Source organism: Beta vulgaris, chromosome 1 (genome assembly GCF_026745355.1).
Source record: "Beta vulgaris subsp. vulgaris cultivar EL10 chromosome 1, EL10.2, whole genome shotgun sequence".
NCBI classification, from domain to species: Eukaryota; Viridiplantae; Streptophyta; class Magnoliopsida; order Caryophyllales; family Amaranthaceae; genus Beta; species Beta vulgaris.
In genome coordinates, this window is record NC_079202.1 from 34,363,016 (window position 1) to 34,378,066 (window position 15,051).

General features: G+C 40.4%; 1 protein-coding gene across 1 annotated transcript; it reads right to left on the minus strand.

Moving 5' to 3' along the window:
- Positions 1 to 10,838: 10,838 nt before the first annotated feature.
- Positions 10,839 to 14,744, minus strand: LOC104896272 (probable choline kinase 1). Its single transcript, XM_010682992.4, has 8 exons — positions 14,587 to 14,744; positions 13,536 to 13,924; positions 12,768 to 12,889; positions 12,460 to 12,655; positions 12,238 to 12,355; positions 12,082 to 12,129; positions 11,517 to 11,617; positions 10,839 to 11,407 (listed from the first exon to the last, which is right to left on the minus strand). Exons 2-8 carry the CDS (start codon positions 13,884 to 13,886, stop codon positions 11,246 to 11,248), a joined length of 1,098 nt encoding a protein of 365 aa, XP_010681294.1. The 5' UTR covers positions 13,887 to 13,924; positions 14,587 to 14,744; the 3' UTR covers positions 10,839 to 11,245.
- Positions 14,745 to 15,051: the final 307 nt, after the last annotated feature.

Genomic DNA, 15,051 nt, shown 5'->3' on the forward strand with positions numbered 1-15,051 from the left:
GACTTCTTGAATATGAGTTGAATCTAAATTGCAAATAAATAGAGAACTTTTATCTTCCCATTGAAAACCTTCTTTTTGGTGTTCTCGATATGAATTGGAAATATGGAATGAGTAATGATATTAAAGGGCTTCTTTGGCCAAATTTGAGATTGAAAATGAGATATTTCCTTGAATAAAGAGAGTAATTAATAGATGTAATAGAAGAGAGAGAACTGTGGAAGATGGAAGGTTGAAGAAGGTAAGAAGCGTTGCACAAATCACGCTTACTATATTTTTCAGTTTGCCAAAAAAATTTCCTTCGCTTGCCAACTAAATTTGGGCCCCCATAAACTTGAGGCCCTGTTCCACTGAACCGGTTGGATCGGTATTGAGCCGGGCCTGGGCTGGGGTTGGGTGGTGGATGGTGGGTCTAGGGTTTGGGGGTTGGGGGTTGGGGTTTGGTTAGGGAGAGTTAATTAGGTTAATTAGGTTAATTAGGTTAATTAGGGCTTAATTAGGTTGGCTTAGGGCTAATTAAGTTGACTTATGGCAAACTTGTAAATACAGGCTAACGGAACACTAACGTCCGTTAATAATAAGGGTATCTGGTGAATTTTTTTAAAATTGTATCTGGTGAATTTTGAAAAAAGTTGAGGTATTGGGTGAATAAATTTTTTTGTCAGAGGTATTTGGTGAAAAAACCGATAAATCTAACATACAAAGTGTATATGGTCCCGATAACAATACAACACATATGCATAGTGCAACAATTATACCTATTGATTTTTTAAAGGAAGAGTTTGATCAACATCTTTTGGGAGGAATGGAATGATGACCTTTTGTAGTGGTGAAGGAAGGTTTTGATGACTTTTTCTCCTGGCTAACCAATTTTGACAATTTGACTTGCGTGACTTATGACTAAAAGAGTTGAGAAACCGATTTTCTCATTACAATTTTGGGACTTTTTGCGTTTTTGGTCCTATTGGAGAGTTAAGAGTGTAGAAAATTTTACCAAAAAGGGAAGTAAAGTAGAAGTGTGAATATCATTTAGAGACTATTATTCAGAGATGGGCTTTTGTCAATTCGGATAATGAATGAACACATTAAATAATTTTCTGGTGGATAGCTTTTACAATCACTGCCTTCTTCACTGATTAAGTTCATGGTTTGACTTGATGTCTTCTTTTGATGTTCCATAATCAGGTGGGTAGTTAAAAAGGGATATGTTCAATACTTTTTTTATTTCATTTGAAAGACGGCACATTTTCACACTACTGTTTCTACTCTTTGATGTCGTTTCTTTCACTGTTTGCATGTTTGCAACTTGCAACAATTCTACTCAATTCATTAAATATCGAGTGTTTATGCCAAATTCTGATCAGGCAGAACTTAGCTGAGGATCTACAGCTAATGGAGATGCAATAACAAGGGATGCTAGCTACGAAATTAAAAGAGGATGCAAAGAGGAGACAGAGACACCAAGAAATGGTGACGCGGAAAACCCCAAGAAGAGGGTAAAAACCGCGGGTGGAATTGAGTCCACCAATCCACTATGTAGGAAGATTACAACTTATAGCTAGCAGCTAGCAGCTTATAGCTTATACTAAATACACTTGTAAATATTTGTGAAAGTAAATGGAAGTGTTCTAATGTAAGCAATGTTAATGAACTGCCTTTTCCCCAATACTTCCACTCCTATTTATATCCATACATTTATTATAACGTTGCTTTACATGTTTACGTTGCATAACTAATCTCCTAATATGATGCCATGATCTCCTAATATCAAGGAGTATCTCCACTTCTGCTTAATGACTTTGTCAACCCTATTTTGTAGGCGCAACAGCATTATTTGACTTGATCTTGGTCAGTATCCAATGCTCTTTGAATCAAATTTATTCAACTCCCTTCGTTCCTGCTTGCTGTAGCTGCTACCTGATAACTTCTAGCTAGGACGGATGTATATCTTGCAGATTCAGCTTAGCAAAATTTTTAGGACATAACAATTGCCCCTAACTTGTGATGCCAACCTAGGCGCAACTGAGTTAAAATCGCAAGTTACCAACCAAAACAAAATACTTGTTAGCAAAAAGCTCAAAAATAAATTTGTGCTATCTTAGAAGATTTTTATCTTTTTCTTCGAGGAAAAACGTTTGTAGATAAAAATTTTAAAAGATAAACTCATCTAGCCATTTGAAAAGATAATTTTCTTGGGAGAAGATAAAACTATCAGATAATTGATTACTTATCAACAATAGAAAGATAAATTTTAAGCAACATTAAATACTTATCCGTTAGCTTAGGCTACCGTTGAGCTATCAGTATTTAAAGACCTCTCAGCCCTTCTTGAACTTTCACTTTATTTTCTGCGAATTCCTTTTCTCCTCAGGTAAACCTTTCTCTTTCGTTTGTTTCCTCAAGAATTTTCTTTTAGATCTTTCGCTTTTTCTGATGGGCAGAGCTATAGATGATGTTGCTTCATCTGTTACTGAGCGAGATATAGAGATGCTCAAAGTTTTAGGGGGTTTCCCTGAAAGTACTCAGATCATACTCCCTACTCCTACATGCAGACCCGAAATCTGCCCGGAAGACTACATTTGCTATTATGAACACCCTTTCTACCTAGGGTATAATTACGAGTTTTCTCCCCTCACTAGGTCCTTTATGGAGGTTTTACACCTATCCCTTGCCAGCTGATGCCGGCTTTTTGGAAAACTTGCTCGACTTTAAGACATTAACTAAAACATGGCACAACCCTTTTCTTTAAACGAGCTTTTGACCGCCTATAGTGTTGGAAATCAAACAAGGGTTTCATAACTTTTAGGGCCAAGGCTCCCCTCCCCCCCTTGATAGAAGGCACAATCGCTTCTGACTCTCTATGGAAGACTAGGTATTTCTTCGTAGTGAAGGATTCGCTGGGCGAAGCTGGGAACCATCTAGTTGGGGGTTGGTCTAATAAAGGTACTTATCTGTTCAATTTGCGTTTTGCTCCTAAAAATGAATTAACTAGGTTCTTACCTTGTTTTTCTTGCAGGTCTTGGCCCCGTTATCTCCCAGATCCCTGAACAAGCTGAGAGATTACCTGAACTGCTCAAGTTTCCTGTTGAGGAACGCACCTTCGCAGCTCCTACCGAGGTTCTACCCTTAGATTCCAGAGCATCTTCTCGCACTAACTCGATGTCGACAGGTAATTTTGATTTTTGGTGCAGTTTTACTTTGCTCACAATTCTTAGATATTAGGCCAACTAAGTTTTCTCATTCATGCAGCTCCAGCAGATCCAGTAACTTGTCCGACGAGGACAATGGACAGGCTCAAGAATAGAAGAGATCAGCTGCTTCTTCTGGGCAGTCTCAGATTGAAAGAGTTCCTCGCAAGAACCTACGCTCATCCTCCATCCCAACCACCATTGACATCACGACTGATTCTCCTAGGGATGAGGTCCTTGTGAGCTTTCCTGCTGACTTTCTAGCTGAAGAAGGTCTAGAAGGTGGGATCTGGCCTGCAGCTGACAAGCTCGTATTCCCAGCTGCACAAAAGAGGTTAAAGGGACAGGACCCTGAGGTCATCCTGAACCATGCTGTCCAGCTATCCCTACAGGTTAGTAACATCTTTTGACCTACTTTAGATAAGGAAAATGATCAATGCCGCTTTATACTTATGATTTTTGTTGTTTCGCCAGCTTTCCCAGAGTTGCATAGCTGCCAGGGACAGCTTGCGGACTGTTGCTACCCTAGGATAAGGTGGCTCGTCTGCAAAAGGACAATTTGAGCCACCAAGCTAAGCTGGAGAGGGAGAAACAGTCCCGGCTGGATGCTGAGAGCAAGTTAGCTGCTGAGCAAAAATTAATGGAGAAAGAGAGGCTGGAAAAAGATGAGAAGATAGCTGAGGCGGAGAGGAAAATGCACGCCTGGCTGCAGCTGTAAGAGAAGCTGAGGAGAGGGCTTTGACATCCAAGCTGAAGCAAAAATTAGAAACTGCGAAGCTAGCTTTCCTGATTAAGTTCAAGAAGCTAGATGACAAGGGTGTCAATTTCTATATTGACAGATTCCTCAAGCTGGATTCTATGACCGCCCTGGAAGCTTTAGCTACAGGTGGCAAAACAAATGATTCGGAGAAGCTACAGCTGAATCCCTCCTTCTCTCAACCAGCCAGAAGGTGTTGTTCTTGGTGACAAGGACAAGGTTGCTGGCGATGTGACGCCAGCGTGATCTCTTAATTCTTCAGACTTTCATCAGCTTTTCTTTTGGAACAATTTAGTTTTAATTAGCTTGGATACTTTTACCATTGCCTATGGGGGCAATGTGTTTTTGTAAGAACATATTTTCTTTCAGCAATTTAATCGTTTGAACTTATGTCTTTGCCTTTTGATCTTAGCTATTGATACTTTGATGAGTACTTAAGTTACATGCATGCTCTTTGTTCTTAGATATTAGAACAACATATTTACCTGGGGTAAGCGTTGTTCAACTTAGGTTGGGCCCGTTTCCTTGGTGCTACGACCATTCAGCTAAGTTTGGGTGGTCCAACCCTTAGCTGCTTGATGCTGGTGCTACGACCTTGTAGCTGGATCTCAAATTCCAGCTACCCACCTGGGTGTGCAACCCCTTGCGTTTACCTGCGTATGAAGTGGACTTTAGATGGCTTGCTGCTACGAGCATAAAATACTTAAGTCGTTAGACAAATTAAGTGGTTGTTTACCTGGTGGACCAATGCTTTGTGCAAAGCAGTGGTTGCCTTTAAAGATTCTGGCGTCTTTGGCCGATAGTAACCTGGTAGTGCCCCAGGTTAGAAATGATATAGCTTAAGGTGAGAAGCGTTCCAGCTTCTAGGTATGCTTTTCCATCTTTAGTAGTTAGACGATAAGCTCCTTTTCCAACTACTTGATCGATTAGATAGGGGCCTTCCCAGCTGATCCCTAACTTACCTGCATTGACTCTTGGGTATTCTGGAAAACTTTCCTTAGAACCCAATCTCCTACCTTGAATACTTTAGCTTTGACATTCTTGTTGAAGCTACGAGCCACTATTTGCTGTTGTGCAGCCATTCGTATTAATGCATTATCTCTAATTCTTCAATGGAATCTAGGTCGTAGCTAAGCTCTTTGTCGTTGGCTTCAGGAGTCATCAATCCATATCTAGCTGTAGGGACAGCTACTTCCGCAGGTAGCACCGCCTCGCATCCATACACAAGTGAAAAAGGAGTTCTTCCTGTGGCGCCTCTTGGTGTTGTTCTGTTTGCCCACAGCACCTTAGGTAGCTCTTCTACCCATCTTCCCTTCTTAGCTTTTAGGCGCCTCTTAATGCCATTGATAATTACTTTATTGCTGGACTCAGCTTGTCCGTTAGCTTGCGGATATCTAGGTGTGGAAGTTATCAAGCTGATGTTCCATTCGTGACAGAATTGCCTTGTCTTGTCACTTATGAATTGTGATCCGTTATCACAAATGATTTCGCTGGGTACCCCGAATCTGCAGATAATGTTAGTATGCAAAAAGGATATTACTTCTTTATCTCTCACCTGCTGGAATGCCCCAGCCTCGATCCATTTAGAGAAGTAGTCCGTGAGTGCTAACATGAAAACTTTTTGCCCTGGAGCTACAGGAATTTCCCCACAATGTCCATGCCCCACCTCATGAAAGGCCAGGGTGTTAAGGTGGGGTGCAATATCTCAGCTGGCTGATGTGTCATGCCTGCGTGTTTTTGGCAGCTTTCGCATTTTTGCACATACTTCTTAGCATCAGCACGCATGGTTGGCCAATAATACCCGTATGCTAGGATTTTGTTTGATAAGCTTCTTCCAGCTGCATGAGACCGCATTCACCTTCATGGAACTCCTTGAGGTGGGCTCCCATTGGTCTTTGTCTAAGCACTTTGTAATAGATCGTAGCTGGCGCAAGCTCTTTTGAATAGAGTGCCAGAAATAACATGATATCTTGTGGCTTTCATTCGCAGCTTCCTAGCTTCCAGCTTATCTTCTGGCAAGATGCCCCTCTCCAGAAAATCGATGATTGGCTGGGTCCAGCTAGTACTTCCTGCCTGGTTGTCATCTGTTTGCACCATGTTTACCTCTTTGCTGATAGCTGGCTCAGCTAGGTGGGCTATAGGTATTGATTTGAAATCGCATTTTCTGAGAGCTGATCCGAGGTTAGCTAGGGCGTCCGCCTTGGTATTCTGGTCCCTTGGGATCTGCTTTATGCTGAACTCTTCGAATAGCTTGGCTTTGTCTTTGGCTAGCTCAGGTAAGAGGCCATTTTAGAATCTTTAGCTGCGTACTCTCCATTTACCTGGCTTACTATTAGCAACGAATCACTGAAGACACGCAAACTGTTAGCTTTTAAATCATGTGCTAGTGTCATACCTGCTATTAAGGCCTCATATTCAGCTTCATTGTTGGTAGCTTTAAAATCGCAGCAGATAGCGCGTACTATCATGTCCCCTTGTGGCGACTTTAGCACTATACCTAGACCAGCCCCTCTGAAGTTTGAAGATCCATCTACATACAGCTGCCATGAGCCTGATTTACCTACTTTGTTAAGTGGCGCACTTCTTCTCAGCGGTAGCGCTAAGTCAGGGCTAAAGTCTGCCACAAAGTCAGCTAGGGCTTGCGATTTTATAGCTGTCCTGGGTAGATACCTAATGTCATGTGCACTCAGGGATATGGCCCATTTGGCCATTCTCCCTGAATGCTCAGGTTTTCGTAATACTGCTTTGATGGGGTAATTAGTCATAACATGAATGGGGTGAGACTCAAAATAGTGCCTCAACTTACGAGATGCCATATATAAAGCTAACACTAACTTTTCAAGTGATGTGTACCTGGTTTCAGCATCCAGCAAGGATTTGCTAACGTAATAAACTGGGAGTTGTTGATTTTCGCTTCCCTGGCTAGTACCGCACTTACCGCTTTGCTGCTAACAGCTAGATACAGCTGGAGAGTCTCTCCTGTGGATGGCTTTGATAATAGGGGAGGTTGAGCCAGGTAGGCCTTCAGATCCTGCAATGCAGCTTCATGCTCATCTGTCCAGTTGAATCCTTTATTCTTTTTTAGCACGTTGTAAAAACAGTGGCACTTGTCGGATGATCTGGATATGAATCTGTTCAGTGCAGCTACCCTTCCTGTCAGCTTCTGGACCTCTTTCAGGTTTCGCGGTGACTGAATGTTGATTAGTGCTTGCACTTGGCTGGGATTGGCTTCTATTCCTCGCTGGGTGACTATGTAGCCCAAAAACTTGCCTGCTGGGACGCCAAGGAACACTTGCTAGGATTGAGCTTCATCCCATACTTCTTTAAGACTTCAAAGGTTTCTGCAGGTGGTCCACATGATCCTCTGCTTTCTTTGTTTTGACCAGCATGTCATCTATATAGACTTCCATCGTGTCCCCCAGCTGCTTCTCGAACATCTTGTTGACTAGCCGCTGGTAGGTGGCACCCGCATTTTTTAGCCCAAAGGGCATTACCTTGTAACAATAGATGCCTCTTTCAGTCATGAAGGCGGTCTTTTCTTGGTCTGCAGGATCCATTAGTATCTGATTGTAACCTGAGATACGCATCTAGGAATGTAGCCTTTCATGGCCAGCTGTAGCGTCCACTAATGCATCAATATGTGGCAGCGGGAATGGATCTTTGGGCACGCCTTATTGAGATCTGTAAAATCGATGCACACCCGCATTTGCCATTTTTCTTTCCAACAACCACCACGTTAGCTAGCCATCGGGATATTTGACTTCTCGGATTTTGCCAGCTTTGAGTAGCTTGTCCATCCTCGTTGACTATCATATTTCTTTCTGGAGCAAACTTCCTTCTTTTCTGCTTCACGGGCTTTGAGTTGGGATCGACGTTTAGCTTATGGGTGATGATGTCAGGCTCAATGCCTACCATTCTTCATGGCTCCATGCAAAACAGCTTACATTTTTCTTTAAGAATTCAATAATCCGCTGCTTCTCCTCAGCTGGAGGGATGCCCCAATCTGCACGGTCTGCTCTGGCTTTGCTGGGTCCAACGCCACTTCATCTACATCTTGATCTGTTGGCTTGGCTGGCGCTGGACCTTGCTGTAATTGCTAGATAGATTCCTTTTTTGCTTTTAGAGATATGCTATAGCATTCCCTAGCCAGCTTGCGATCGCCCCTGATTTCTTGTACTCCCCACTTGGTAGGGAATTAATAGTCTGGTGATAGGTGGAAGGTACAGCTCGCATTTTGTGGATCCATGGTGTCCCCATTATGATGTTGTATGCTGAGGGACAATCTACCACATTGAACCTGGTTTGGAGGTTGACTCCTTTTGCATAGGTGGGCAATACGATTTCTCCGAGCGTTGTAGCTGGCTCGCCATTGAACCCGAACAGAACGGTTGCTTTCCTGAGGATATCAGCTTCCTGCAGCCCCATGCTTTCTAGAGCACTTTTGAAAATGATATTAGCTGAGCTGCCATTGTCTATCAGACTCGCTTCATGAGGCAATTGCTGACGGTGAGAGACACGACGAGGCCGTCATGATTATCAGCTTCTTCATCTCCATCTTCTTCGTCGAAGCTGATGGTCATGCTTCTGAGCTTTTTCTCTTCAGCACTCCTCAGCGGGCTAGGTGCATTTTGGAACCTTCTCGAGCAAACTCTTGGCTGCAGAGTATGTTAGTCCACATATTTCTGAACCTCCAGAGATAGAATTGATTACCTTATCGTGCAGGGGCTCAGGTGGCGGATGAGGCTGTTGCTGGCTGGGGCCAGCTTTATCTTCTTGCTGCCCCTTTTCCCCATCAAGTGCTCGAGATAGCCCTTCTTGAGCAGCCAGCCACCTCCTTTTTGAGAGCATTGCATTCTTCTGTTCGATGGCCATGGTCGCCATGGTAGCTACACCACTTGGTGGTGTCCTTCTCGCTGTCTGGTCTGTCGTTTTGCGAGGCCACCTAACTGTGGTTCCCAGCTTTTCTAATGCGTTTACTACGCCTCCTGCATCCACGTTAAAACAGTAGGAAGCAATGGAAGGGTAATCATTGTTAGACGATTTACCTGTGGCCTTGCTGGCTACGTTATTACTTTCGCGCTTCTGATATGGTGATGGCGCCAATCAGTCTTCTTCTGGTTCTGGGATTTCCGATCATAGCTAGGCTCGCTTACGTACCTGGACGCCTCGTCCTCTTCGACACGTATCTCAGCCATAGCTCTGGCCCTGACCTCTTCGAATGTGCCACATGGGTACCTGGTCAATTCATAATACAATCTAGATTTATAGGTTAGTCCTCTCCTGAATGCTTCGATAGCTGTGGGAACATCCAGGTTCTTGACAGAGATCATTTCCTTGTTGAATCGATCTAGGTACTGCCTCACAGCTTCATTGGCTTTCTGGGTGATGCGGTACAAGTCGCCGGTGTGCTTCTCTAGGATCTGCTGCTTGCAAACTGCATATAAAACTTGTTAATTAAAGCAGCAAAATTTTGAATGCTACCTGGCTTAAGACTTATCAGCCATTGTAAAGCAGGTCCAGATAGGGTGGCCCCGAAGGACTTGCACATGGTGGCTTCTAGCAGATGCTCAGGAATGGACAGAGTCCACATCTTCTGTTTATATTGAGCCACATGGTCATAGGGATCCGCAGCTCCATCATACAGCTTGTGAGGCTGGGTCACGTTGATCTTTTTGGGAATCCTGGCTCTTGCGATTTCTTCCACGAAGGGGGATTGGGCGTAGCCATCAGGAAATTCTTCAGCCACAGGGGTAGGTGCTCCAGGTAGCTTCGTCAGCATGCGAAGTATTTTCCTGTTCTGAGATTCTAGGAGCGCCATTTTCCTGGCTGTGGGATCAGCTTCATCTGCTTCATCGTCGGATCTAGCTGCTCCATCCTCACCTTCGCTGGCCTCGGAATCTTCGAGATTAAGCGCTTTAGGAATTATGTTCCGGATACGCTGTTTGGGTGTTTTGTTACTTTTGACAGAGTCCAACTCTTTCCTGAGGCTGTCAATGGTCTGCTGGGCCTCAGATTGAGTGCGGTGAAGGTCCTCCTGAGCCTTCAGCAAAGCCGCTTTCATTGCCTCAGCAGAATCGTCAGCCATTTCAAAGTTGGGTTGAAGTGTTTCTTTTGGGATTTTGATGAGAGTTTAGCTGTAGAGCCCCACGGTGGGCGCCAAACTGTTTATGCCAAATTCTGATCAGGCAGAACTTAGCTGAGGATCTACAGCTAATGGAGATGCAATAACAAGGGATGCTAGCTACGAAATTAAAAGAGGATGCAAAGAGGAGACAGAGACACCAAGAAATGGTGACGCGGAAAACCCCAAGAAGAGGGTAAAAACGCGGGTGGAATTGAGTCCACCAATCCACTATGTAGGAAGATTACAACTTATAGCTAGCAGCTAGCAGCTTATAGCTTATACTAAATACACTTGTAAATATTTGTGAAAGTAAATGGAAGTGTTCTAATGTAAGCAATGTTAATGAACTGCCTTTTCCCCAATACTTTCCACTCCTATTTATATCCATACATTTATTATAACGTTGCTTTACATGTTTACGTTGCATAACTAATCTCCTAATATGATGCCATGATCTCCTAATATCAAGGAGTATCTCCACTTCTGCTTAATGACTTTGTCAACCCTATTTTGTAGGCGCAACAGCATTATTTGACTTGATCTTGGTCAGTATCCAATGCTATTTGAATCAAATTTATTCAACTCCCTTCGTTCCTGCTTGCTGTAGCTGCTACCTGATAACTTCTAGCTAGGACGGATGTATATCCTGCAGATTCAGCTTAGCAAAATTTTTAGGACATAACATCGAGCACCATAGTACTAGAGAACAGCAAAAGAAGCATCAATAACATTGTAATTAGAGGGATTACAAAACACGCTCTCTCCAACACCATTGAGCAAAATATAGATATTTTTCATTAGTTTGCAACCCCCGCCATACATCAATGTTCATAAGAAAGAGTTTCCCTACTATAAATGCAACTACAGTAGGGAAAATTCACGTAAATCACAATAGTACAATTATACTATAAACTTCCAAGATTGTAATCATATCAAGTGATTATCTTAGCATTAAATGGGCATAGTGAAATTGATCAGTCGCGGAAGATACTTGGATGGAGCAGGGGCTTCTGCCTTGTAGTTAGCACTATCTAAGACTTGGACACAAGGTACAGCCGGATAGGTACTTCGTTTACAATTTACAGCACCTTCAATACAGGCTAAGTGCATGTACTGATGCATTTTGATCAGACTGATGACATTTGGATTTTACAAATGCAATTTACAAAAATTTCGAGATCAAGAGTAAGTCAGTCCAGTTGCAAATTTTGAGAAACCAATTTCGCCAGCTTCAGGAGCTACTACAAACGGACCAAGGATTTGAGGCTTCCTTAGCCAGTACTGTTGGAATCTCTGTCGCGCATACTCCTTGTAATCAAAGTCGATATTGTTCACATTGGCCTAGAATTGAAAATCAAATATCTATATTAACATAACGAAATAAAATAAAAACATGTAATATGCAGCCTAAGTTTACAGAAAATTTTGAATATGGAAGATAGATGCATACCGAAATGATCCCCCATAAGCCCCAAAAGAGGTGATTCGCAAGCGAGTACTTTTCAGCATCTTGGACCAAATTTCCCACTTCACTATCACAAATGTCTTCACCTGGGGACCATATGATAAACATAAACATAACTTCAACTTGTTGAATAGAGAAAATTTCATGAATCAATTGATTCTTAAAGGTGTACTACGGCTAGAATATATGCTAACTTCCAAAAAAAATTGATTTGGATGGATCAGCTAAAACAGATGTGCTATATCAGCATCAAAAAACTGCGCTACAAAAATCGATTAGATTCTGACTCAGCTCCAGGTAACAACTTTTTGGTCACATTCAAGTTTCAACAACTGGCCAACTTTACTAAGGTTGAAGACAAATAATTGCTGAAAAGTGAAAAGGAATTCTCAACAGCTTCATAGCAGCTCAAACAGTCAAATTGCAGACTAAGGCCCAATCAACAAAAATACTAGTGTTCAAGTAAAATTAAGTTCTAAATTTCTAATAAGCATCAGGCTAACAAAGTTTTAGTCTAGTAAAAAATCATGTTAAGTGAGTAAGATCTAACCTGATGAAGTCAAATATGCAAGGATAAATCTTCGACGCTCCTCCTCATCTGCCATAAATTACAAAAGAAAATGTCAGTAAACATTCTGAATTACATTATAACTTTGATGACCATCTAATGAGGATTAATTATACACAAATTGTTTGATCAACAAACCTGGATATTTCGTGTAATCTAGTATATGAGGCGTATCAGTATGATAATTGGCAGCCATTTCAGAAAAGTGATTAGCAAGATCATAGGCAACAGGATTATAACTTGCATATTCATAGTCCTACAAATAAAAAATAAACATTTGAGATTAGATGCATTGATACTAAAATCAAAAGGAACATTTGAAGTTTAGATCAAAGCCTTGGGAGTTGAAGTTTTACATACAATTAGAGTAACAGATTTAGTTTCTTCATCCATCATAATGTTGCCATACTGAAGATCATTGTGGCAAAATCCAATCTCTTGATCATATTGTGTGAGTTCCTTTTCTAGCAGCTGGATTTCATCATCTAAACTATCTAATCCATACTCTTTAATTTCTGCAAGCGAGCATAAATTCTTTGCCTTCCTTAGCCAACGCCTGTGTGATCCAACACGAAAACAATATCGTAACTGTTAACAATCTAACACTCCATATAGATAATCAAAAACAGATAAATATTGTTTTTCAGAATTTTATCTCTAAAAAATACCTCAGCCTGCTCCATAGGACAACATTTCTATTGCCAGGCATATCAAGGCTGTGAAATTCTCTCATTTTGGCAGCAATCAGAGTTGAAATTTCCGGGTCACGAAGATCCTCTGCTGATAAAGTCTGTATATCCCCCAAAAAAGGAAAATAAATGAATTAGAGTATGAGATAGTACTTAATTTTTAGAAATTTGTGGGATTACTACCTATTATTAGTATCTAATCACATTAACAAACTGCTAATACCGTTGGTCCCTTGCGCCTACATTCACCTACTCATTGAACCAGTCAAATTCACAATCAAGGAAAAGGAAATCATATTTGGAAAGGAAAACCACATCTATTTATTTTTCGACATATTCTTGATTTTTTTTAGAGGAAAAAAAATTAAAAAAATTAAAATCTTACAATACAATATATGCATCATTAAGAGTACGATAAAATATTAAAAAGCGAAAATATTAAGCAATAAATAAGCATTTATAATATTAATATATGTGTAGTTCTTGTCATCAATTCCTAAAATAATACCTATTGTTAGCCCTAATGCACATATCAAGATATCAAAGCAAATACCATTAAAATTCACATGTCTAATATCTTAATGTCGTCTAACAGAAAGTTGTTAAAAAATAATAAGCAATCATTTCATTGACTTTCAGACGTAAATAAAAATATTGCTTATTACTTGTCCAACTTATTTATATCCAAAACATAAAAATATTAAAGCATGAAAATTAAAATAATAAACTAGCAAGAGTAGTTCATACCCTAGCATGGAGGAACTCTTCAACACGACCATCAGAAAAACGGCCAAGAAGGCGAGGTCCCTGACCATGGTGTGATAAACATTCGAAAGTCCTAATTTCGTCGTCTCGATTGAAGAAGATTTCAACTCCTTCACCATAAATTCTTACCAAAACATTTCTATGAAGATCAACTTTATCATCGTTAGGCCAAATAATTCGAAACACCTCATTAGTCATAGCCCCACTTAAACGTTTAACTTGGATGCAATTTGGATCATTTACATCTTCCCATGTTGATGCCAATGTCACCAATATCTGCATCAGTTCTTCGGGTAGCGAACCGTCTACGAAACCAGTCGTCTTGATCGCCATTTTTATCGAGGAAACAAAGAGATTATTTCTGTGTTTGTCTGAGATAGAGGAATACAGAGTGTTACATAAATATACATATATATAGAAAGATAATAACTAAAAGTTGGAGAATTTTTGGACCAACCCAACTAATATTTGACTAAAACAAGATTTAAAATGTACAGTAACTTAGACTTTATTGTTTGATTGAACAAGTAATTCAACAGAATCTAGAACTGACCAATTGACCATTCTTTTAACACGAAAAGAAATCATAGAATATGAAAAAAAATCTTGATTTTTGTTTGAGTGCAACTTTATAATATTCTCTGATTTAATAACTTAAGTTGGAAGATTTTACAGAATTTTAATGATTAAGAAAAACAGGATATGATTCTTTTTGGTGGTGATTTTGATCAGAAACAACTCAAGAACAGATTTGCATCAATGAAAGTGGCAAATGAATCAGTTTGACTAAGAAATTTCTGTGTCTTTCAATTACAACCGTTACTTTTTGTTCTATATCTCATTCTAAGGTTGTAATTGAATAAACATACGAATCTTTACCTTTTCTTCTGTTCTTTTAAAAATATTCTGAAATTTAGATAAAGACAATCCAAAAGTAAAAGATTTTGACACTTTCAGCCGTTTTTTGAAAAACCCAGAAATCAGAATCGAACAATAAAAACCCAGAAATTGAATTTTCTTTTTCATTACTTACCAATTAAGAATTTCGAAGGAAAGAGAAAATGAGAAAATGAAGTTAGTTGCAAGAACAGAGCTGGATGAAAGAATTGGGGGAAGCTTGAATATTTATGCTGGAAAATCAACCATGTGGGATATTTTTTATTTTATGTATTTTAAGATATTGCACACGTAATTGTAAATTATAACGCGTAAAAGCGGGATAGCGAATGGGAAATGGACACGTGGCGAGAATTGATAGGAGGTGAATCTTAACACGGAGAAAAAGGGGGAAGAAGATTTATTTATTTATTTTTGAGGGGAAAAAGGGGGAGAACACTTGAGATGGATTGGGTTGGAAAGTTCTTGCTCGGATTAATGTCAGAGAGATTAATTTTTTTTAAAAAGAAAATTTTAAATAACAGGTGAGTGCAAGTGGGAGGTTGACACGTGTGAAATGTCTCCTAATTGGCGGTTATGACGGTAAGAGAGTGAGGGTTGT